This window comes from Vigna angularis, chromosome 2 (genome assembly GCF_016808095.1).
Source record: "Vigna angularis cultivar LongXiaoDou No.4 chromosome 2, ASM1680809v1, whole genome shotgun sequence".
NCBI lineage: Eukaryota > Viridiplantae > Streptophyta > Magnoliopsida > Fabales > Fabaceae > Vigna > Vigna angularis.
Genome location: NC_068971.1, coordinates 25122072 through 25148365, shown reverse-complemented (window position 1 = coordinate 25148365; position 26294 = coordinate 25122072). Strand labels below are relative to the sequence as shown.

The 26294-nt window shown below is 33.3% G+C and overlaps 2 protein-coding genes across 33 annotated transcripts; one reads left to right on the top strand and one right to left on the bottom strand.

Annotated features, from left to right (window-relative positions):
• Positions 1-10390: 10390 nt before the first annotated feature.
• Positions 10391-16319, bottom strand: LOC108329220 (phosphatidylinositol/phosphatidylcholine transfer protein SFH12). Of its 28 annotated transcripts, none has more exons than XR_008246811.1 (8): positions 15711-16319; positions 15533-15604; positions 15240-15317; positions 15046-15144; positions 14917-14966; positions 14645-14755; positions 12032-12279; positions 10391-10820 (listed from the first exon to the last, which is right to left on the bottom strand). XR_008246811.1 is itself a non-coding variant. In XM_052872646.1 (6 exons), the coding sequence occupies exons 1-6, from the start codon at positions 15795-15797 to the stop codon at positions 10809-10811; spliced, it is 459 nt and encodes a 152-aa protein (XP_052728606.1). In that variant the 5' UTR covers positions 15798-16319; the 3' UTR covers positions 10391-10808. The 28 variants fall into 28 exon arrangements, 2 of the variants coding, with proteins under 2 accessions (XP_052728606.1, XP_052728607.1); XR_008246806.1 differs by lacking the exon at positions 14917-14966 and having other exon boundaries at positions 10391-10629; positions 10736-10820; XR_008246810.1 differs by lacking the exon at positions 12032-12279.
• A 2309-nt stretch (positions 16320-18628) lies between these two features.
• Positions 18629-26294, top strand: LOC108329572 (pentatricopeptide repeat-containing protein At5g65560). Of its 5 annotated transcripts, XM_017563838.2 has the most exons (4): positions 18629-19255; positions 19571-21760; positions 22654-22734; positions 23528-24549. In XM_017563838.2, exons 1-2 carry the CDS (start codon positions 18864-18866, stop codon positions 21543-21545), a joined length of 2367 nt encoding a protein of 788 aa, XP_017419327.1. In that variant the 5' UTR covers positions 18629-18863; the 3' UTR covers positions 21546-21760; positions 22654-22734; positions 23528-24549. The 5 variants fall into 5 exon arrangements, with proteins under 5 accessions (XP_017419327.1, XP_052728940.1, XP_017419323.1 ...); XM_052872980.1 differs by lacking the exon at positions 23528-24549 and adding an exon at positions 26173-26294 and having other exon boundaries at positions 18629-21760; XM_017563834.2 differs by having other exon boundaries at positions 18629-21760.

Sequence of the window (26294 nt, the reverse complement as noted above, 5' to 3'; positions counted from 1 at the left end):
AACCTTTGGAGTGAGCTAAGATGCAAGATCTAGGAGATGTGGGACTTTTGAGGGTGTAGTTCGTCCAGCAGCTGCTGCAGGTCTTCTAGGGACTTTTGAGTCCCACATTGCTTAATTCTCTCCACTCCAAAGGGTTTATAAGGCAACTAGTTCTCCTATAGTTCAAAATATGAAAACTAGCTATGCTACTAACTCCTACACGCCTAGAATGCTCACTTTCTCTTCTCTTCTTTTTAAGATCAAGCCATGGATAGTCCCACATTGCTTGCTCTTAAAGAGAAAGAAGAGTTTATAAGCAATTATTCACAAGAACTAAGAGAAAGAAATCAAAAGGCAAATACACGCCTAAAGGAAACCTATTCTACTCTTTTTTATGCTTGTTGTCACTTTGAAAGCTCTTCATTGTTGCCCCATTTATGATCATATCATCCCCCCCAGGTTGGAGAGGATTCGACCTCGAATCTTGAAAAACCTGCAACAAAGAGAGATTAGTGACTTATTTCGTGTATAAACCAAAGCAACTCCTCCTGGATCAAATGTCAACCTGCAAAAATCATCAAACATTTTGTGAATGAATTTATGTTGACCAATCAATGTATATAAACAAGTAATAGTAAAAGAAAGTCTCCTGATATTTTTATTGCATTTAGTGGTGAAAACTAGGAGACCATTTTTAGAGAAAAAATTATTTTTGTCTTGAGTTGAATGGACCCAAAGGGGTAACACTAACTCATGATGTGTTTCACAAATGTTTATGGAATAGTTGGAAAGAAGGAAAGAGGGAGGTGAAAAAGTTGTGCAAAATATTTTTGGAACAAAGAAAGAAAACTTAGTAAAAGGAGAAAAGTAGAAGGATTGAAAAACTCCCCTGTCATGGTTTAGATCTATTTGAATGATGGGAGTGGATGGTGCCTTCAGTAACACTTCCTTTTTGACTAAGACTTTGTCCTTCTCCATTTCTCTCACAAGTTCTTCTTTTTCGTTCTTTTCTCTCTCCTCTCTTTCTTTTCTCTCAGTCTCTTCTTTTACTCTCTCCTCCCTTGCTTTTCTTTCTTCATTTAAACAAGTAAGCATGACCTTCTCTTTGGCATCACTTGATGAGGAAGAAGAGCTATAGGTTGGTGAAGTTAAGGAAGAGGTAGACTCATTAGTCATAATTACTTCACCCTCAATGCATATTGCCTTTTTGGTGGGGCAGGTAGAGGCTATATGACCATGTCCTAAACATTTAAAACATTTAATGTGACTTGGTCTAGAAGGAGATTTAGGTGGGGAAGAGGAATGGTTAGAAGAAGAATGAGTAAACGATTTGTTAGTGGACTCCTTAGAGACATCCTTGGTTTTATCCTTTGATGATGAGGATTTGTAGAAAACATCTCTTGAAGATTTGGAAAATTTGTTGTGACAAGCTTCTTTTTTCAAGAGTTTCTTCTCTACTTTCATGGCTCTATGAACCACTACATTTAAAGTCTCATCATCATGGAATTCAATTATATCTTGGATGTTACTATTAAGTCCACTAATAAATCTAACTATTTTTGCATGATCATTTTCTTTAAGGTTAGTATGATGTAGGAGCACTTCGAGCTCACGAGCATACTCCTCCACACTTCGTCTACCTTGAGTAAGCCGTTGGATCTTAATCAAGAGGTCCCTATGGTAGTATGGAGGTACGAAACGTTGGTACAAAATGTCCCTACAATGTCCCATGTACTCGCGGGTGAGGCCATGGTTAAGTATCTCCTATTTAGCCATTGTTTGGCGTATCCCTCTAAAGCTAAACAAGCTAACTTTACACGCAAAGGTCCATTTACACTATACAAATCAAAAATTTGGTCTACTTTAGCTATCCAATCTAGAAAAATAGACGGCTCGACTTCCCCTTTGAAAGTAGGCAAATTCCACTTTGGTAGTGTAAGGCCTTGGCCCATAGCTTTATCTTCTTGAGGATTCTTTGGTGAGGGAAGGTATACATTTACGGTTCTAGCTTCTTGCTTCTTCTTGTAGGAACCGTGATCATGACCATGAGGTTGCTCCTCTTTTGCTTTCGTGTCCTTGTCCAATCGTTTACTAATGGAGTCAAGTTGATGTTGCATTTGTTGAAAAGCCTTCATCAAATCAAATTTGCTAGAAGCACTTCCGTGATGACTACTTCCAGTGGAAGAAGAATTGCTTGAACCTGCAGACATGGTGTTCTAATGCAAACAACAGCAACACTTTCAAAACAAAACAAGTTAGAAACAATATTAAAACAGCAACAAAAGTCGCGCAACCAGCAGCCAAGGTTCACTCCAATAGCACCAAAAATTTAGGCTCAAGACTCACGATTTTAGTGAAACAAAGCAAGATCACTCTACTCACATGCACTCTTCTTTCAAAATAGTAATGTCTCACAAGTCCACTTTGAGAGCACCAACTCAAGTCCAAAGCAAATGGAAAGATGTACAATCCACCCTCAATGCAAAGAAGCCAAATCAAGACAACACATGGTAGAAGCCAAAGAATGAATGAAAACTACAAGACAAATGATGAAAATGGAACCTAAAAAATCAAGAAACTTGGCACACAATAAGGAGGCAGCAATCTAAGGATTTTATGAAGACAAAACAGCAAGAAAAGTGGAGGCAAAATAGTGGCACAAAATGAACAAGACAACAGCAAACAAATTGACACAACTAAGAAGTAAATCACACCAACATGCTAGGCATACATGAAGAGTAAGATCAAATTAATGCTGGAAATAATTTGGCAAACCTCAAACCTATATATTCTGTAATTTTAGTAAAATAGAGGCTCAAAATGAAGCTAGCAAACACACCAACAATGAAGATAGCTCATCCAGATCAGCACAAACAATGCAAAACAGTTTTGAATTTTTTTGTGGTGCATGCAGTTTAGGAGATTGGCTAGTCTCGGCCAAGTAAAATTGAGGTGCTTAGGTGTGTTTGCACAAAGCTAATATTTGATTGGTTTAAGACCTCTACTAATGCAGAATATATAAGCAAAGTTTACACACTTAAATCCTATGATGATCAAACTCAATTCAGCATACAAACATGGAGATGTAAAAACCTCTTAGCTATGCAATTTCAAAAAAATACTCTAGAAAACTCCTAAAGAGGACAAACATATGACTCAATTCAAAGTTAAAAAGAAAGGAAAGACACATACAATCCAGCCAAGACAAGAAATTAAAGCTGGAACAACAAGCAAAAAGAAATAAGGACACCTACTTGTTGAAGACTTCCAATAGCATTGTTGCTGTTTGAAGAACTGTCAGCATGGATAAGGCTCTGGACAGCCACGGGACTCACCTCCAAACTGTGATATGAAGTGTTGAATCCTTGATTAAGAGTGTTGGGAGGTCTTAGCACCGTCCAATGATCAATTCCAGCCACCACAAGTACCAAACAACAAGCAAACAATGCAAACAGATTAGAAGTCACACAACAGTAAGCACTGGACTGACATAGTGGAGAAAATATTTTACTGGGAATAGCACAGAACGAATTTGAACAAAGTAAAATTTTTTCATGAAACTAGACATCCAGAAGAAACTTTGAAAAAAAATTGCATGGAAAACGGACTAGAAATGAAGCTAAACTAAATCATACAAGTTGACTGTATTTTCACGCAGAGGCTGGGCGAGACAGAAAATGGCTCAGCGAAAATGAACATATCTAAGCTATTCTACTCTAGCATGCAATTCCTAAGAGATCAAAAACCTAAGGCTCATGATACCACATGATGGGGAAGTGCATACCTAGAGAGAATATACTAAATGACATTTAAGAGAATGGGAAAGAAATTAAAAATGGAAGAGATTAAGGAAAAGGAAACTTAGGAATTGAAGATGCGCCACTTGAACAAGCTTCCAAGATAAGCATCAAGAGGAGGACCGTCACTTGCTTGAACAAGATAAGGTCTGCCCAAATTTGGGACTTTAGAGACAGAATTCTATCTCAAAGAGGATTGCAAAAGTGCAAATCAACTCAAATTCATTGAATCAAGGTAAGGTGTACAAAAAGGAGACCCCTAAGCCTTCTTATATAACCTTTGGAGTGAGCTAAGATGCAAGATCTAGGAGATGTGGGACTTTTGAGGGTGTAGTCCGTCCAGCAGCTGCTGCAGGTCTTCTAGGGACTTTTGAGTCCCACATTGCTCAATTCTCTCCACTCCAAAGGGTTTATAAGGCAACTAGTTCTCCTATAGTTCAAAATATGAAAACTAGCTATGCTACTAACTCCTACACGCCTAGAATGCTCACTTTCTCTTCTCTTCTTTTTAAGATCAAGCCATGGATAGTCCCACATTGCTTGCTCTTAAAGAGAAAGAAGAGTTTATAAGCAATTATTCACAAGAACTAAGAGAAAGAAATCAAAAGACAAATACACGCCCAAAGGAAACCTATTCTACTCTTTTTTATGCTTGTTGTCACTTTGAAAGCTCTTCATTGTTGCCCCATTTATGATCATATCATATACCGTGCCTTCTTCACCTTTCTTCACAAAACTAGTGGGTTGCTGCACAAATATTTCCTCCTTGAGATCCCTACGCAAAAATGCACTCTTCACATCTAACTAGAAAATAGTCCAGCCATATTAAGCTGTTGTTGAAAGAATGATGCGTATGGTATCCATCTTTGCCACTGGTGCAAATACTTATGTGTAGTCTACTCCATATTTTTGTGCATACCCCTTAGCCATCAACCTAGCTTTGAATTTGTCAATTTCTCCATTTTCTTTGAGTTTGGTTTTAAATATCCTTTTGACTTCGATTGGCTTGACTCCTGTTGACATATCTATTTGTTAGCATAAAGCTAAAGAACAGAAATTTTGATGATGTCTCAAAGTCAAGTCTCAAGTGCTCTTATTGCAGGAAGATCTTCATGAAGACTTGTTTTTATATTAAAGCTTTTATATTTTAGTAGATTTATGTATAGGATGTGATTTATATTTAGGTTGCGTTAAAATTTATTTTGAATCAGAAAACCTCATTTTATACTCAAGATAATTGATTATCAATTTATAATAATCGATTATCAGCAATCAATTATGACTTGCCATAATTGATTATAATGAGCAATTATGAGAATTTTTAAGCAAGTTTTTTTACCGTTGTGCATTCATTAAATGCATAATTAATTATCATAATTGGTTAATTGATTATCACACATTAATTATTTGACAAAATTTTTTTGGAGATATCCTTGAGTGAGATCTCTATAAATTAGATTGAGACTCTCGTTCTAAAATACGAAATAAGTGTATTTTGAAAAATCTTATCTACAGTGTGCGGTGATACGTGTGCTAGGGTTTATTGAACCCTTATGCTGTGGCTTTGAGAACTTGGCTTGTTGGCATAGAGCGAGAACTTTCACAAGGAGTGTGATTGAGTGTTGTTGTTGTTGCTGAGTTAAAATCCTATCATTCTTCGTGAAGCATTCAGAGGAGGTGTTCATCCTTTGTGAAGATTCATAAGAGGTGTTCATCCTTTGTGGGTTACAAGGGAAGTGACTTTCATCTCTTGGGGTAACAAGAGAGGTGATTTCTAAACTTTTACAAATTGTTTCTTTGTGATTGTAATTTTTAATTGTTTTGTGAGTAGTGAACTGTTTATCTTGATTTGAGATAAGCGACTAGATGTAGGATTGGTAAAATCCGAACCAGGATAAAATTATGTGTGCAAATTTCTCTCAACTTTACTCTCTTTATTTGTTATTATTATTTGCTCGGTAAGTTTAATTGAGTAGAAATTAAAAGGCACACGTTCGTATTAAAAACCCTCTTGGCTTGTTATTCCATGCTGACCATTTCGCTGCAGCCGCTCTAACAATTGACATCAGAGCTTGATAGTTATTCAAATGGCAGGATCATATCAAACCTTTGCAGAGGGTGCTTCTATCAATATACCACCTTTATTCACAGGTGAAAATATGCATTTTGGAAGGTTAGAATGCAAATATTTATTGAGTCTATTGATTGTGATATTTGGGAAGTTATTGCATTTGGTCCGTCTATTCCTACTGACAATATGCAGGAACCAAAGCCCCGTGTTCAGTGGACTGCTGAAGAAAAGAAAAGGTTTCATAACGATGTAAAAGCTCAGAATATTATTTCATCTGCTTTAACCGTTGACGAGTGTTACAGGATCTCTATTTGTAAGAATGCGCAAGAAATGTGGGAAGTGCTGAGAGTAACCCACGAAGGTACAGATGACGTAAAGAGAGCTAGAAAGAATACCTTGATCCAAGAATACGAAATGTTCAAGATGAGGCAAGAAGAAACAATTTTAGAAGTTCAGAAACGCTTCACCAACATTGTTAATCATTTCATTGGACTAGGTAAGTCTTTCGAAAATGATGAGCTTAATATTAAAATTTTGAAATCTTTAGACAGGTCGTGGCAACCAAAAGTGACTGCAATTTCTGAGTCACAAAATCTCAACACAATGACTATGGTGGCATTATTTGGAAAATTAAGAGAGCATGAACTTGATCTCGGAAGACTAGATGAAGAAGAAACAAGAACTAAGAAAAAAAGGACTCTAGCCTTAAAATCTGAGGTAGAAAGGAGCAAAAGCAAAATAGAAGATGAAGACTCAGATGAGGAAGAAAATTTGAGACTCATGATAAAAAGGCTCAACAGGTTCATGAGATCAAAAGACAAAGGAAGATTCAAATACGAAAAGAGAGAAAATCAAGGATCTTCCTCAAACTATAGATGCTATGGTTGCGGAGAAAGGGGACACTTAGAAGCTGACTGCCCAAATCAAAAAAAGGGTGAAGAAATAAAAGAAAATAAGTTCTTCAAGAAAAAGAAAGCCTACATTGCATGGGTCGATGACAACGAAACAATTTCTAACTTAAGCAATTCTGATGAAGAAGCAAACATCTGTTTAGTGGTGAACGACGACGCTGGAAGCCAAGTAAGTACATCTAGCGATTCTAATAATTATAGTCAATATAGTGAAGATGAATTGCATGAAACTTATGCTGCTTTAATAGTAGAATCTGAAAAATTAGATAAAGCTCATAAGAAACTGAAAAAATATTTTAAAAAATTAAAATTTAACTTCAAAAACGTTTTTGAAGAAAATAAAAATTTAGAATTAAATGTTGAAAATCTTTCTGAAGAAAATAAAAAATTAAAATCATATTTTAAAAATATTCTTGAAGAGAATAAAAATTTAAAAATTAAAATTTTATTTTATGAAAAGGGTAAATTTACTAGTGATGATGAATGTATATCTTGCATAAATCTAAATAATTTACAAAAAACAACTCATGCTGAAAGTAGTAAAAATAATTCAAATGTTAAAATGGTTGATAAAAGTGTTCCTAAATATAATTATAATTACTACGATTATGATTATGATAATAAAATTAAAAATGTTTCTAAATATAATTATAATGATTATAATTATAAAAATAAAATTAAGTATGTTCCAAAATAAAATCAAAATTATTATAATTATAATTATAAAAATAGAAATTATAGGAACCCAAATTATGTTACTTCTTTTTATTACATAAAAAATGGTCATACATCAAATAAATGTAGAATAAAACATTATGATGTTCCAAATGGAATATATGCATGGATTCCAATTATAAAATAATTTGTCTCTAACTTTAAAGGACCCAAATAAGTATTTTTGGATACCAAAATATTATTTTTTTCTATTTTGCAGGTTATTTCAAAATTAAGGAAGATGTTTTTGGGTGTGCACCAAAACTTGGTAAAGTATGGTTTGTCAAATTAAGGGGGAGTTTTTAACTTGAAAAGAAAATTTTGTTAATATTTTAACTACTTCTCTTTCTTCCTTAAATAATCAAATGCAATTTAATTCTGTTTAAGTTACTCAATAAAGAGGAGTATTTCTTTATCCTTTTTCTATTTATTTATTATGATTTCTAAATTTATTGTATTTTCTATGTTTTGAATTATGCCTCTTGTTTTCCTTTAATAAAAATTATGATAATTGTTATTTATTTGTTTATGACTTATATTCAAGGGGAGTTCTTATATTTAGGGGGAGAAATTTTTTTATATCATACATAGCGTCTTTTTAATAATGATCATAAAGGAAGAGAAATATGTTTAAAGGCTTAATTATATTTATCTTTTGTCTACTAATTCCTGTTCTTTAAGTTATGTATGAGTTACAGATCAGTACAAGTTACAAAAAACTTTAAATTAAAATATTTTTGATCATCATAAAAAAGGGAGAGATTGTTAGCATAAAGCTAAATAGCAAAAATTTTGATGATGTCTCAAAGTCAAGTCTCAAGTGCTCTTATTGAAGGAAGATTTTCATGAAGACTTGTTTTTATATTAAAGCTTTTATATTTTAATAGATTTATGTATAAGATGTAGTTTATATTTAGGTTGCATTAAAATTTATTTTGAATTAGAAAACCTCATTTTATAGTCAAGATAATTGATTATCAATTTATAATAATCGATTATCAGTAATCAATTATATGACTTGTTATAATTGATTATAATGAGCAATTATGAGAATTTTTAAGCAAGTTTTTTTACCGTTGTGCATTCATTAAATGCATAATTAATTACCATAATTGGATAATTGATTATCACACATTAATTAGTTGATAACGGATTTTTGGAGGTATCCTTAAGTGAAATCTCTATAAATTAGATTGAGACTCTCATTCTAAAATACGAAATAAGTGTATTTTGAAAAATCTTATCTGTAGTGTGCGGTGATAAGTGTACTAGGGTTTGTTGAACCCTTGTGCTGTGGCTTTGAGAACTTGGCTTGTTGGCATAAAGCCAGAACTTTCACAGGGAGTGTGATTGAGTGTTGTTGTTATTGCTGAGTTAAAAGCTTATCATCCTTCGTGAAGCATTCGACTGAGATGTCCATCCTTTGTGAAGATTCAGAAGAGGTGTTCATCCCTTGTGAGTTACAAGGGAAGTGACTTTCATCTCTTGGGGTAACAAGAGAGGTGGTTTCTAAACTTTTACAAATTGTTTCTTTGTGATTATAATTTGTAATTGTTTTGTGAGTAGTGAACTATTTATCTTGATTTGAGATAAGCGACTGGATGTAGGATTGGTAAAATCCGAACCAGGATAAAATTATGTGTGCAAATTTTTCTCAACCTTACTCTCTTTATTTGTTATTATTATTCATTCGGTAAGTTTAATTAAGTATAAATTAAAAGGCACACGTTTGTATTAAAAACCCTCTTGGCTTGTTATTCCACGCTAACCATTCCGCTGCAGCCGCTCTGACACTATTAAATCCCATGTTTGTTCTTTTTTATGGCCTCCATCTCTCTCTCTCAATTGCATCTCGCCAACTTTTGCTTTTAACAACTTCTTTAAATGTCATTGGATCATCTTATATCACCATCATTACATCTTCATTATCTTCATCTGAGAGGGCTTCTTCCTTTTCATAATCAACCATCCAAACTGGTTGTCTTCTACATTTTGTAACACTTCCTTCAACTGAAGTATCAATCTGTGGAAGATGAGACTCATTTTAATCAATGTTAATTTCAACATTACCTTTATTCAAATTTTCTACTGCCTGATGCCTTGAAGATTTTGCTCCATTTTGGTCAATTTATTGCTCGATGTCATTGTCCTGTGGTGTATTTTCACCCCAATCCAAAACAGTGTGTTGACTGTTTTTATCATGTTGCTCCCAATCTCAACCTTTTTCTTCTTCAAATATAACATCTTTAGTGATAATGATTTTTTGACTGATAGAGTCAAACAATCTATAAGTCTTGGACTCATCACTCACTCTAAGAAGAACACATATTTTATTCTTTCCATCCAACTTAACTCGCTGCTGATATGGTGTATGTACATGAGCTATACACCTAAATACTCAAAAATAAGCAACAAAAGACTTTATTCCACTCCAAGCATCCTCAAGGGTTTTATCTTGTACTGCAATTGTGGGGCTCCTATTAAGGATATGAATACACCATCTTGTTGCCTCTAACCAAAATATTTTGGGAACATGTCTTCCTATAAGCAACGATCGAACCATATTCATGATTATTTTGTTTTTCCTTTCAGTAACTCCATTTTGCTGAGGATTATAAGTTGCTGTCAATTGTCTTTATATGCCTTGATTCTTGCAAAAAACATCAAAACATCTTAGAATTGAATTCACCTCTTTTATTATCTGTTTGTAAGCAAAGAATGTTTTCTCCAGCTTCCTTTTCCACCATTGAGGAGAGAAGGATTGAATTGATAAAGTGTAAAAATATAAGCTTTCAAAATATATTTCATAAAATAAGATGCTTTTACACTTTTCTTGAATCACAAATTAAAATATATGCAATGCAAATCAAATATACTGACAGCTTAATCAACTTAATAAAAGAGTGTTGAGATCAGAGAATTCAAACGCTGATTTTTATACTAGTTTGACCAACCTGCTTACATCCAGCATCCTTCCAACTACGAGAAGCAAATGCACAAGGTTTTTACAGAGACCTCACGTCAAAAGTGTAAAACACCTCTCTAACCCTCTAATCTAAATATAAACAACAAACAAACAAGACTGGTAGTAAGAACACCCTCTTCTAATGTCTATCCCTTTGAGACACCCTCAAAGTCAAGAACATCATTCTTCTTCCTGCAAACACCGTAGGGAATCCAAGCCAATCTTCAAAGATTGCAAGATCGCACAGAATACACCCAATTGTACAGATTGTTCAGATGTTCAAATCAACAAGCCTTACTTCTCAAGAAACCTCAAGTCTTTGATCACCACGGTCAATCTTGGTTCTTGGAGATTTTCCTTTCTCTTTAAGATCACACAACGTTCTGTAAAAGATATGAAAGTGTCAAATGCACAAAAGTTCTTACAGAATTCAAATCAACGACAATTTATAGTAATACACACATGAGACACACTTTAATCAATTTAGCTACTAATATAGTCGAGTACATCTTGCAGTTATAACATACTAACTTCAGTCAAGCTCATTAATTGATTGCACATTTAATACAGTCGACTCACAATAAATGTTTGGTCAATATATTTAAAAATATGACAGTTAAAACAGTTATGTCAAACATTCAACTAGTTTTCAAAATAACAATCAACCTTAGTCGAATACAAATTGCATGCAGTCGACTAAGAAAAATCACTTAGCACATTTTTGAAAACTTTTCACTTCAAAAATAACTCATAACACACTTGATAAAAGTTTGTGCAAACACATGTTTTAACTGATTCATCCCATAATATAATTAACTTAAAACTGTTGTTTTGTTACACATTAAAGTTCAACCAAAGTGCTTGTGGTTTTTAATTTCTAAAAACTTATGTCATGCATACACATATAAAATCACATATTAAACACAATAATATGAAATGAATCAACACAATCATATTCACAAATATGCTTATACAAATTTATCACAATAAGCAAAAGAATATAACATGTAACACATAATGCTCATGTGTTATTAATTATGTGTTGTCATAATCAAAAACACAAATATCACTAAGGATTCAACTAAACCAGTACTGCCTCTATCAACAATCTCAACACCATCATATTTGGGAATTGATGACTGCACATACTTTTTAAGATTAGCCATGTTTCAACTTTTCTTATGATTCACACTCATTGTTTGCACTCTACTAATATTTACACTCACTCTTATCCTGGTTCAAATCCTTTATTCCAGGTTTACTCACTCAATATGCAATCATACGTTTCTGGTTTAGGCCTCAATGAAGGAGCTCTGGTTTAACCCCAATGAAGGAGCTCTGATACCAATTATGAACAAGAGATAGATAATAATATTTTGTAAGTCTGCACTCTCTATTCACAAACTTATAGCATGAAAATGAAACTGAAAATAACCAACCTACTGATTTCACACAGGAGACGTGGGTTGAAATAATTACTGAACTAAAAAATAGCTTTATCTCTAAATGTTGGGTTAGTAATTGACCTTTTATTTAACAACCTAGAAACTGCAATTTCAAATAGAATAAATATTTACTAGCACGCATCACTTACCATTGTCATGCCTTCCCGAATAAGAACTCTCATGAAGGTCATCATTCTCGGTGACAATGAGTTCGTTTCTTCTTTTTTTCATTTCTAGGGTTCCTATGATGCTTCTGGTAGCCTGATGATGCTTCTTACAGATACCAATCACAAGTCTACATCCCAAATCAAGGACTCAAGCACTCTAATATTAACACCACACCAGTTTCAGACAATTTTTATTACTACAGATGGTTGGCACTTGCAAAGCTTGTTGCCTGAAAATGAAGTTTAAAATTGATGCCTCTAACTACAATTCTCACCTTTATTTGTATCTAGGTGTAACAATTTCTCATTACAATAACAATATGCAAGTATTAGAGTTGGGTACCTCCCTACAAGTTAAAGTTATTAATCACACTATAATTGGAAATTAGATGGTCAAATAAATAATTACAACTTAAGGTAATACACATTTCTTTGTATCTGAAATTCCAAAAGTCTTCTAGGATACCATCATTTACCACTTTATACTTCAACTTAAAAAAGTGTCTGCATTGGTTTTTTTGGAGACAAATTTGCCACACTCATGAACTGTCAAAAGAAGCAAGATTCAGTGTCATTACCATCTTCATTGGGCTAATACTCATTGTCAACTGCTGGGTTCCAATGGCTTTGAACATTCCTATCTAAAGTTAGAAATTGTTCCATAAGAAAAGGGCCCTTTCAGCTATATGCAACAAGCTGATTAATGGCAACAAGCGCAAATTTATGAATGGTTCAACAACTTGTATAGGAAAACTCATGAAACAATCATAGACTAAACAGGTAATGGGGGATCAGGCCAGCAGTGACAGAGTGGTTAAGCTAGCAAAAAGTTCACGAAAGGGTTGGAGAAAGTTCTTTCTAATAGAGTCATAGAGTGAGGGTATGTGTTGACTAACATCACCATTAGAATCATCATCCTAAGGAGGAAAACCATCTAGGATGGTTTCAAAGCAAAAATATAGGAAAGTTTTGGGAGACCCTAAAGGGCATTGGGACCCCTTCTTTGTAAAGAGAAACCCTAGAAATGGAAAAGAGGAAGAGACAAACCTATTATTACCGAGAATGACAACCTTCGAGAGAGTTCTTTCAGAAAGGCATGGCAGGAGCGAGTGATGCGAAGAGAGAAAATGAAAATTAAAATAATGTGTGGGAAAGTGTCAAAGAGCGCGGAAAAAAAGAAGAACAACATCAGGAATGTGATGAAATTTTTTCTATTTTTTTAAAAGTGTAAAATTCTATGATATTCAGCCATTTTATTTATAAAATACATAGCAGTGTATCTATCAACTTTTTTTAATGTCATTTAAAAACTAACGCCGTTAAGCCAATTTTATTTTTCAAAACTAAACTCAATTAAAAAAAATCTTTAACTTTCAATCAAAAACAGATTAAATCTTGTTTTAATTATTTATTTATAAAATACAATTATTAATAACATTAACTTCACTAAAAAATAATCCATTAATTAAAATTATATAATATTTATACATTTTTATAATAACAAAAATTAATAAAATTATAGTTGTAAAAATTAAATATAAATAATATTTATAGTAAAAAACAAATTTTATTAAAGTGAATGTCCTTCCTATAAGTGCATAGATATAAATATAATATAATATTTAAAAACATAATCCATTATATTTATAAAGGTAATCAATTGCTATTACTTACAATCTACACTTTCTAACATTTCTTTGCGATAATAAATGGAAAATTATAACTTTTATCTTTTCGGTCTGTGTTTCTTTTCTTATTTTTCCGCCATTTCTCTTTCAATTTCTTGCACTGTATATCAGCGCTGTTGGGTTTCTTGAAACAAAGAAGCAGTAAAAGTTTGATTTTGGAGAAATATTAAAAATGAAAAAAAGCATGAACTCACAAATAATTTGAAAGCCTAGAAATTTTGTTTTTAGAAAAAGAGTACATCTGCAACAAAACGCCCTAACCTTAACAGAACAAGAAACCATGAACAAGAGATCTTAAATGTTAAATCCTTATAGTAAGTCTGCAAAGCTCAATAATAAATCAAATGATATTTCTTACTGATAGAAACTAAACTACAAAACAATAGATAATAGCTTCTTATGATTCAAGAAAAGAAACTGTTAAAATATAGAAGATTAATCTAGGCTAATGTACATGCGCAGAACCTTTAGATATGGCCCATCCCCCTTTTTCCTCTCAATTCATGTCCACTATGCAATATATTATTCCCTTTCAAATTCTCATTCTCCCCAACAGATTTTCCACCTCACATTATTCCTTGTCATCACGACATTCAGTTATGCTCCAGGTTTTAACATAAATAATCCATTTATTTACTATCATGTCCTCTTCATCATGTCAGATTGCGTTAACCTTCTATTTCCTGCCCCTTTCCAAATGTCATATGCCTCAATAATGGAGGCCTATCAATATCCGCAACTTAATAGAAAAAACAGAGCAAGAGACAATAATTATTTCCTAAAAGGGGGGAACAGTTCAAGAAATGAATCCTATCTCAGATAAAAGGATAAGAGCATGAACAAAGGTTATAAAATGGTTTTGCTAATTTCTGCTTAAAACTCCAAGCAAATAATAACAAACTAGTACCTTTATAGTCTCTGAGCTGATCCAATTCAGAATCATGACTGGCCATAGAGAACAGGTCGTAGGACTTGTTATCATTGGATGCAGCAGAAGCACACCGACGCAAACATACATCTACATGTAAGAAGATTTTCCTTTTCAATAACCTTTCGTCAGTTCTATAGAAAGACTTCAAGGTGGACAATGAAGGCAGAGGAATCAATCAATGAGATAAAAAGTACATGTGAAACAAGGTAAACCAAATGCTATGATATTCAACCTATTCATGGACTCACCTTGCATCAATTATTTCTAGCAATTTGGTGTCAAACTTGTTGCCAAGAACCTAGAAATTTATGTTTGAGGGACATTATTATCTTTTTCTGACCAAACAAGCAGATTTAGGGTACTGTTTATATGCTCACATTGATTTTTGCCGTGGTCTTAGGATCAAGGAATGATTTTACGGTGTTCCACATTCTGAATCCAGAACCTGCATTGATGATGAACATGCGGTTCAAGGTCTGCAATGAAGAAACCATGTACGTAATATTACTCAGTAATCCATGATATTTATTCACAATAAAATTTTAGCCAAAGTAGAAAAAGTAAGAAATACTTTAGGATAGTTATCAACATCAATCTTCTGAAGACGAGTAACGAGTTCCCTAGCATGTTTGTTGAAGCTTTTAAGCCCCTGTGACATTGATTCAATATTGCAGTTTTAGCAACTTCTCATATTTTCCAATTTTTTTCTCTGCTATTCATATCAGGATTCATTTTCAATCCGATAAAATACTATCTCTGGGCTCTTAACATTTTCTCCTTTAAGCTACGCTACGTTGAAATGCCAATTTTATTTAATAAATTATGACTTCATTCTTGGTTCATATGATTAACTATTTCTCTTACCACTCCCTGCACATCGAGGATAGTTGTACTTTGATCGATGTGCTTCTTTACAGCAATCAAACAAGCTGCAAACTTCACATCAAATAAAATAATCAAACACTATCAAAAGGTTATTGACTCAGCAAGAAGCAAGAGAAGCGAAATCTAAAGTTAAGGCAACAGAGTCAAGAGTGGGAACCTTACTCATTTTATGCTTTGACACCAATATTGTCGGTTTCAGGCTTCTCCGAGAATCTCCAAGGATTAAGTCACGGGTTTTGTCCATCCTCTTTGACTGGCTCGTGACCGGGAAGCTCTCATCAGAGGAAGCAGGCAACACGCTCTTGCCTTCGGAGAAACTAATTCCCTCGATGGAGGTTTCGTAACACTCCTGCCACAAACTGCAGCAATAGAAAGGGAATCTACTGGAGGAAACCCTAGGTGAACCGATTAATCGGTTCAAAGGCGAGATTAAACGTTAGAAATGAGGAACGAACGGAGAAAAGGCATTTTAATCGGTGAAATCGAAGACAAAGGTGAAAATAGGAAGGAAATCATGGAGAAGTATGAAACCCTAGCAGAGGATGATGTTTAGAGTTGGAGAAAACTCGCAAGACAACAACGAAGATGTGGTTCTGTGATGTACTAATGCAAAATCAACAAGAAACAGAGAGAATGAAGATGTATCGAGAATAAAAATGTGAGAGGACGGAGACGAGAGAGGTGCGCGAAAATGAAAAGAGATGTTTCAGGATGAGAATGAAGTTTCAGGAAGAGGGGTTGCACCTATTATTATGATAGGTGTTTCACCGTATATCATAACATGCTTTTATAATAATTTCCATTTTGACTTTTTATCTATCATAATATTTATATCTTTTATTAACAAAATGTCATTTTTATATTTATTATGATAGATTTTTCAAAATACATCATAATTATTTTTAATTTTATTACAAAACTATCACTGATTAATGTATAATGATAGATAAATTTTACCTATTATAAAAGTTTATAGAATCATAGAATCCTCTTTTTCTACTAACATCTAGTCCTTAAATTCAAAATAAAAATTTAATTTGTATCTTACATTTAAAATTAATCTTTTCGAAACTCATTTAATATCATATATAGTAAGATATATAATGATAAAATAAAAATAAGATAAATATTAACATAAGTGATAGAAGTATTTGTATAATTATTATGACCAAAATTATGATAGTAAGAAAAAAGAGACATAAATAATAATACTAACTTGTGTGTGTGTGAAATAGGATAAAAGATCATTTCCTCTCAGGACAAAAAATTTATTAAATGTTAAAAGAATAAAAAAACTCATTTAAAATTCTTCTTCAATAATAAATAAACTATCACTCTTTTATTTTACAATTTTTTTCATATAAATTTGTCTACGAGTTTGTTTTCTTTTCTAGGTAGATAACTGACAATTTTTTTCTTCTATGACAAAAAAGTGGGATCTTTTAAGAGTGGTAAAGATTGCGTTAAAAGTATTTATATATTAAAAACAATTAAAAAATATAAGTTCTTTTCTTTCACTTTTAAGTAAAAAAATATTTAAGTTCAGTTTAAAATTTGGAAAACCAATAAATGTTAATGGTATTGGTGAGTTTGTTTTTGGATCTTTATTTTATAAAAGCAGTGTGGTCAACTTGTTGCATCTTAACATGCCCACACATTTGATCGGTAAAAAGTAGAATTACGTTGGTCCATCTTGCATAAAAAATACAACTTATTTTATCACGTTCGTTCTGCATAATTTTTGGCTGTTTTTTTTTTTTTTCTATTTTGTAGCTTCAATCGTTTCATTCTGTATTTTTAATTATTTTTAAATTTTAAAATTGTCTTTACAATTTAAAAACTGCTATGCTTATTTTTTTACTTCATCATATATCGAAATTTAATAAAACTTTTTTTTATTAAATTTCATTTGATAAAAGACTTTTTATTTTCTTCTTTGAATTTTAAATTCGGATGAAAGATTTTTTATTTTCTTCGTCATATTTCGAAATCCTAGAAAAATGTAATGTTATTTTCAGAAATTAAAAGTACAAGATGAAATTATTGAAAATACATGATAAATATGGCTTTTTGACTTTGTGGATCGAATTCTGAGTCACGTAAGAATTTTAATAATTTTGTTTTTATATAATTAAATTAGTAAAGATAATAATTTATATAAGAATAAGTAATAATTATAATTTTATAATTTATAACGAATAAATTTGATGGAAATAAAAATAACTTTTAAGTAGATTAAAATAAGAGAAGAAAGATGAATGAAGAAATCACTTTTGGATAAACCATACATAAATCAATGAGTTACTTTTATATAGAAAAATACAAATAAGCAAGTTACTTAAAAAAACATATATAACATGTTAATGTTCCTAAATTTTACAAATTACAAATTATGCAAACATATCAATAAACTAAAATACTCACTCTACCACTTATTTTTTTCTTGTAACATCCATATATATATATATATATATATATATATATATATATATATATATATATATGCAAAACAAATTTTAAAATTAAAAAAAGAAAAAATTGACCATTCAACCCGCTAGTGTACTAGCTTTTCCCTTAATGAAAAGGGTTAAACTTTTCAACCCACTTTCCTACATGGAGATGACAGAAGGGACAGGAATAAGCAGTAGACTACTTAATCAAATTAATAATTCCTATTTTTGGAATCACCAAATTCTAAATAGATACAATAATATATTATTTGGATAAATATTTTAATGTTATTAAGAAAAGGAGAGAAACTATGCTATTTTGGAAAACAAATTCTTCCTAATAAACAAATTACAATTATTTTATTTTACACTTCTTTTATAAGAATTCCTCCCGATTTTTTTTTTCAAATAGATCATAAAACTTTGTTTGTCAAATTATGATTTGTAATCAATTACAAAGAGTGTCATATAAAATATTGATCATTAAAACAAGATGGCTTTTTTTTTTTAAGAATAAAGATGCTTTAAAATACATTTTCCAATTTGGAAATTTTTATTCTCGTTTTTATATGCTTTTGATAACCAAAGGAAAAAATATAACGAAAGAAACCTCTTAGATTTAGATTAAGTGAAAAAATGAGAAAAAACAGAAACCTATGATATGAAAACCTTGGCCCAAATCACAAACCACCTTTGTGCACAGCTCTGCCACCACTACCCCGCCTCCTCTTGTTTTTCTTCCTCCTTGCAACCCCTTTGAATGTTTGATTCCTCACCACCATCTTCATTCATCTCCATCCATTGGAGCTCCTAACAGGTTCATTCATGGATCTCTCACCCCCACTTTTCCATGCCCCAAGATGAGATTTTTGGCCTTCTTCACCATCCCCAGAGAAACCCTTTTGCTCCTCAACCTCACCAGACCCTTCTCCACCCTGCACCCTCTCCCACCGGATCTCCCCTCCCACCTCTTCACCCTCCTCTCCCACCCCAACTGGCACCACCACCCTTCCCTCCCCCACTTGCTCCCTTTAATCACCCCTTTCCATGTCTCAAGCCTCCTCCACCTTAAACCCTCCCCTCAAACCGCATTGCAATTCTTCAATTGGGTCGCCACCAAACCCGGTTACAAGCACACCCCTTTTGCCTATGCTTCCCTGCTCAATCTCCTGGTGCCCCACGGGTTCCTCCGGCCCGCCGAGACCGCCCGGATTTCGATGGTCAAGGCGGCTGGATCGCCGGATGACGCCAGGTTTGTGCTGGCCTTCTTGAGGGGGTTGAACTTGAATTGTGATGAGAAGTTTAGGTTTAAGCTCAGTGTCAAGTGTTATAATTTGATGCTGATGTTGTTGTCAAGGTTTGAATTGGTTGATGAGATGAAGGGGCTGTATGTTGACATGTTGAGTGACACGGTTTTGCCAAATATGTATACTTTCAATACAATGGTTAATGGGTATTGTAAGTTGGGGAATTTGAGTGAGGCTAGTGTTTATGTGAGTGAGATTGTGCAGGCGGGTTTTGCGCTGGATACGTTTACTTATACTTCGTTGATTTTGGGGCATTGTAGGAGTAGGAATGTGGATGGTGCTTGCTGTGTCTTTGGGCTAATGTGGCGAAAGGGTTGTCCGAGGAATGAGGTTTCGTATACGAATCTTATTCATGGGCTTTGTGAAGCAGGAAGAATTGGAGAGGCACTGAAGTTGTTCTTGCACATGGAGGAGGACAATTGCTCTCCCACTGTGAGGACGTTTACGGTTCTGATTTGTGCATTGTGTGAGGCAGGCAGGAAATTGGAGGCCATGAATCTTTTTAGAGAGATGAGTGGGAGAGGTTGTGAGCCTAATGCTCATACTTATACGGTCTTAATTGATAGTTCTTCTAAGGAGAGGAACTTTGATGACGCTAGGAAGCTGTTAGATCAGATGCTGGAAAAAGGTTTGGTTCCTGGTGTGGTCACTTACAATGCGTTAATTGATGGGTACTGTAAAGTGGGAAAAAATTCAGAGGCATTGGAAATTTTGGGGTTGATGGATTCGAATAATTGCAGCCCGAATTCTCGAACGTACAATGAGTTGATTTGTGGGTTTTGTGAAGTGAAAGATATACATCGGGCAATGTCATTGCTTAATAAAATGTTTGAGCGCAACCTATCTCCTACCCTCGTTACATATAATTCGCTAATCCATGGGCAGTGTAGAGTAGGTCATTTGGATAGTGCTTTTAAATTGCTTAATTTGGTGAAGGAAAATGGTCTTGTTCCTGATCAGTGGACTTACAGTATACTTATAGACACACTATGCAAAAGAGGGAGAGTAGAAGAAGCTTGTGAACTCTTCAATTCCTCCCAGGAAAAAGATCTTAAAGCAAATGAAGTAATGTATACTGCTTTGATTGATGGATACTGCAAAGTTGGGAAGATTTATGAAGCACACTCTTTGTTCAAAAGAATGGTGGATGAGGAATGTTCTCCAAACTCAATCACTTTCAATGTCTTGATAGACAACTTGTGTACTCAGAATAAAGGGCAGGAAGCTTTATCGCTTGTAGATGAAATGATTAAGGTGAATTTGAAGCCCACAGTTGAAACATATACAAATCTTATCGCAGAAATGTTGAAAGAGGGTGATATCAATCATGCTAATAAGACTCTTAATCAAATGATATCCTCAGGTTGTCAGCCTGATGTATTTGCGTACACTACATTTGTGCATGCATACTGTAGTCAAGGAAGATTGGAAGAAGCTGAGAATGTGATGACTAAGATGAAGGAAGAAGGAATTGTTCCTGATTCTTTGGCTTACACATTTTTAATTGATGGATATGGATGCATGCAATTGCTAGAGTGCTCATTTGATGTTCTCAAGCGAATGTTTGATGCTGCTTGTGAGCCTTCTCATCATACATATGGGTTTCTTTTAAAACATCTAGTGAAGGAAACGCTAACGATAAAAGATGGTTGCATTGTTGAAGGTTCATTTGCTCAAGGTTTTGTTTCAAATGATTTAATTAATGTCTGGAAGACGCTTGATTTTGATATAGTATCTCTGCTGTTTAAGAAAATGGTTGAACATGGTTGCAAACCTAATGTTAATACCTACAGCAAACTTATTACCGGACTTTGTAGGGTGGGGCGGTTGAATGTTGCTCTAAAGTTGTTGAATGACTTACAAGAAGGTGGAATGTCTCCCAGTGAGCTTATTTATAACGAACTCCTTAGATGTTGCTGTGAGTTGAAATTATATGAGGAGGCATTGAGTTTGCTATATGACATGAATAAGAATGGCCATTTGGCACATTTGGAGTCCTACAAGCTGCTTATTTGTGGGCTTTGTGACGAAGGAAAAAAAGCAATGGCTGAATCAGTATTTCATACTTTGCTTTGTTGTCAGTATAATTATGATGAAGTAGCTTGGAAAGTTCTTATTGATGGCCTACTTAAGAATGGCTATAATGATGAATGTTCAATGTTTTTGAAAAGTATGGAGAAGAAGGGTTGTCAATTGCATCCTCAGACGTATGCATTGTTGATTGAGGGGACTTGATGGAACATAAGATGATGACTATTGACCTTTTTTTCTTCTGCTGGTCTAAGTACATCAGGGATATCAAATTATTTGTGGGATGAGAATATATAATTTACACTGAAAATTCTAGTTTTCGTGAATGGAACAGCGGCTTCCTGGAATGCACCGGCTTTAGTTGCTTTTACAGCTAGCTGTTTCTGTATCACTACAGAAAGAAATTTGAAGATCAGGATGTAAGTCAGGTTTCACTTTCTTAAATTGTTTATCATTTCCTTAATCTTTTAATGTTTATCCCATTTTAATTTTGTCTTCTTTTTTCTGCTTATTTGTTGTTTGGAGCCTTTAGTCCTTGAATCACTTTAGAGCACGTCTCTTTCAACCTTGAAAATTTTTAAAGTTAGAACATTGTCCCGAGTCTCTTACAGCTATTATGTTTGGTCCGGTGAAAAGGTAAAGAAACACTGAACTAAATTCGTATTATTCGAGAGCATAATTTAGAAATTTTATCATCATGATTAGGAAAATCAATTTGCCATAGTTGTTTTTATTGCATGGTATTTTTAGGTAACGCTTATATTTAACAAAATATCAGTAAAAGTGCGAATTTCCAAAAGCATCTTTGTATCCAAAATGAATTGCGAAAATTTTGCAGTCACGTTTCTGATCTGTTTCTAATTTTGATGTGACTAATCACAACTGGAAATCAAGTTAGATAAATAGAGTATCAGTTGTTAGAACTGCAAATCAAGAAGTTCAGAATGTGATGATTACTGTTTTATACTTGAAAGATTGATATTTAGTGCTGTGGCTCATAAAAGTTGAAAGAATTTTGGGACCATGTGCATTTTTTCTGAATATTTGCAAAGATCATGCAGTGTTGTGATGCGAGTTAAGCTGTAAACTCAAGTAGATATATAATATAGAAGGGAATGTTACTGGATAATGTGAACTTGGTCAAATACGAGTCTCAATGTATGCTTTTTCCTTCATTGTGTGCTGTGTATGATTTTCTCTCATAAGAATACGTTACAATTGTGATTTATTTAATTTAAGCTCTTCTTATTGCATTTTAATGATCATAGTTTACCTCAGTGCCCATTAGTTGACTCTCACATCATAATTTCAGGAGCAACAAGATATATAACAGGGACAACGTGCAGCCAGAGCATGTGGATTTGTCTCTGAAGTGCAAGCTGCTAGAGCAGATGTGAGTCTAGCTTTTCTTAATAGACCATTTTCCATATTGAATACTTGTATACATTGAATGTTTTCATGGTTGTTATATTCTTGAACTCAAAAATTGATTTACAAAAAATGCATTTAGCTGTTGGGAAGTAATTTATTACTGAATGTTATGCACTTAATTCCCTAAACTTTGAGGTATGATCTTAGTAAAATGAGACAAGGACTAAGTTAAGAAATCCATCTAGCAAGTTTATGTTGAAAAGGCAGCTAATAGTTGCTGCTCTAGTTTTGTTGCCTTGGGAAAATATTGGTTTCCAAAAAAGTGAAGTCTTGTGTTTTAAGAGTTTGAAAAAGGATGCATGGGCAGAGATGAGGGAAAATTGGAGATGGTTTGTAGGACATTGCATCTTTGTTTGTTTTATAGTTTGGGCTGAACCAGGCTTGGATGTGTGGGATAATGATTTGATATATAGGCTACAATTATTGGTAGTACACTAGTATGGCCACCCACACACAATTGGCACCTTTTCACTTTGTTCTGGTGATCTAGTGTAACCGTGTTACAAATCCAGACATTTCTGTGATGGTATAGTATGGATTATGGAATTTCATTGCTATTTGAGACAAATAACATTAAGAAGCTAATAATTCCACTTAGTAATAAAACAACTCAGTGTAGGTCCTTTCTGACTCAGGCACCTTGTCATGTATATGATAGTGAACAATTTATATGTACTTTACTTATTCATTTTTTTTATCAGCAGCTTTCCTTATTCTTCATAGTTAATAATGCAGTTCAATTTTGAGTGTAGCAGGAGTGCTGGGGCTGCGTGGCTCTGGCAAACAAGGTTAGGACTATGCCAATAAGATACACATATTGATTTTGGTTAACAACACCGGGCAGGCATAAGGTGAAGAAGTCATTCGTTAAACACGTACCATAACCTTCAAAACAATTCTTTCATTTTTTTATATACTAAAACCATCAGAAGAGAACGAAATACATATACATTTTTTACCAAGAGTCATGACATGGTGACAGTTAGTCACAGATTTTGCAGAGTTTCTTTAGTGAATCTTTGAAAACAGAAGATGATTTCCTCATTAATGACCAAGTAGCAATCCGGCAAAACTGCAGGATTAGATGATATCAAGTAGTTGTAATAGAATTGATTCTGTAAATTCCATTTGTTAAAGTTAATGTATCATTTTTAGGGCATTCAAGCTTGTTTTCGATCAATTATTCATGCCAATGTATGAAACATTAAGTTGGATCATCATTTTAAGAAATCCACACTGCTTACATTTGTTGTGAATGATTTCAGTTATTTGTAAAGTATTTGAACATAAATCGTCCAATGCTCTCGATTTATCTGTCAATGTTTAAACTAATGCTAGCCATTTTAAATAAGTAGAGTAAATTTTTGGACTTGACATCAATGATTAGTGAACAATTCATGCTGTGTCTGCATTATTTAGATTTTTTATCTTATTTATGTGGACAATTCATCATGTTACATTTAGAGTTTAAATTTTATTTATACATTTATGCATAAATTATAATTTTTTTGCCCTTATTAAGACTGATTTCAAATTTACTATCTTATAGAGTCACTTAGGGTTTCAAAGTTTTGAAACAAATTTGGCTTTCTGTCTATTTTTACCCGAAACTTTTAAATTCTCATTTACTCACTAAAACATTAAGCTCCACATACAATATTTAACATTCTCTTTAAATTATACCAAGTTCCTAAAGGAAATTTTAAGTTTAGAAAATACGTCACCACCCTCAAAATATTAAGAATAAATATAGTTGAGTTTTAAACAAAAAAGAAAATCCATAAAAATATCAACTTACTCAATTTTAAAAATAGAAAAAACGTAATTGGCTGGACAATTAACAGTTCTTTATTTAAATAACAAATAAAGACTCTTTACTTTATTACTAATCTTAATCCCTTTAAGGTTATATAACTAATGGCATTTTCTTCCTTTAGTTAAAGATTTCCTAATTTTATTGTAATTGAATCGGTTACAACAGTTTGATGTAATTTTCCATGTTTAATTTGTTAATCAATGTTTACAATGTTTTCCATGTTTAATTTGTTAATCAATATTTACAAATAGAAATGGTATAATAATGATGAGTCTGTTGGCATGTTTGGTTGCACAGTGTAGACACAAAACCACCTTAAAAAGGTGGAATCTGAAAGTAAAAAATTAGTTGTCTCTTTCAACAGTCCGCAAAACCAAGTACACAAATAAATTCAAATGCCAATGTAGTTCATTGTCTAACTTATTTAATCTAGCTAAACTTTTCTTACATAAAAACTCATTTTACCTTTGTCATGTTCTGTATGATCATGGTAAATCTTTCAAAACATGGGAAACGTACAAACTCAATGGTCAAATGAATGGTAACAACAATAAATTTATTAATCTCCCTGGACACTACATGAATCAGTTGGAGTTATTATGAATTCTAAAGTAGAAGAAATTGAACTGTAAAAATTCATATGATACCAAAGGCACTTCTTGAAACAAATACCAAACATTCTACTTAGAAACAACCATCCCACATTCATCACTCACAAAACTCCCAAAGATTCAGTACATTAGCATCTTCAAACTGTAAAAGAAATTCAACTTCAGAATATTATCACGTGAACTAGTATCGATTGCTGATAACAGAACAAGTAGCAGCAAATAAACCAAAATTATTGTGCATTCTAAATTCCCAATCTGACAGACATAAACAGAAAAGCACCAGAAGGGCCAAAATTCTTAAGCTATTATTCTTGCATTACTAGTATCTGGCAGTGAAACTACTCTTACTACTTTCAAGTCAGACATAAATTTTCTGAGATGAAACTTTCCATGCGGAAAAGAATATACAAGAAAATTTAAAGGTCATAGAGCCTCAATAAAAGTTTGGTAAATAATCTAATTTAAACATAGTTCACAAGTTCAATTCACTTTACTTTTATTTTTTTTACCGCCATTTATGCAGAAATTGATCCAAACAAGAACCAATGCAAAGAGATAAGATGGAAGGAAATGAACAAAAGTGGAATAAATTAGAACAAATCATAATATCAGGAGGTCCTAACCTATAGGGTCTTAGGTGAGTTATAACAGATTAATCCCGGGTGACAGCTGATTGGTTTCCAGTTACTACACCCCTGGATGCACGAACGGCCCAAGCTACATATTCATACAATCTGAATGGTCAAGTCAAGTAGTCGGTCTTTGCATGAATTAATGTGTTCGGCTTGGACTGTTTGAGTTGTCGGTCATTGCATGATTATAAGTGTTGGATGTTACATGATTATGTATTCGTTGAACTTGCATGATAACTATAATTAATTAAATTACTCTAGCTTACCCTTCTTTTCTATCTTGTTCATGTTTCCTATTCGGTACTCTCTGGTTGCGATGATCACCTTGTGGGTGCGAGTAGAGGGAGGTAAGTGTTCATTGGAGGAAGCGCTGGACAACGAGGACCCAGTGGTGTAGTCTATGACTGTTCGGTCATATATATATATATATATATATATATATAGATATCTATATATATATATA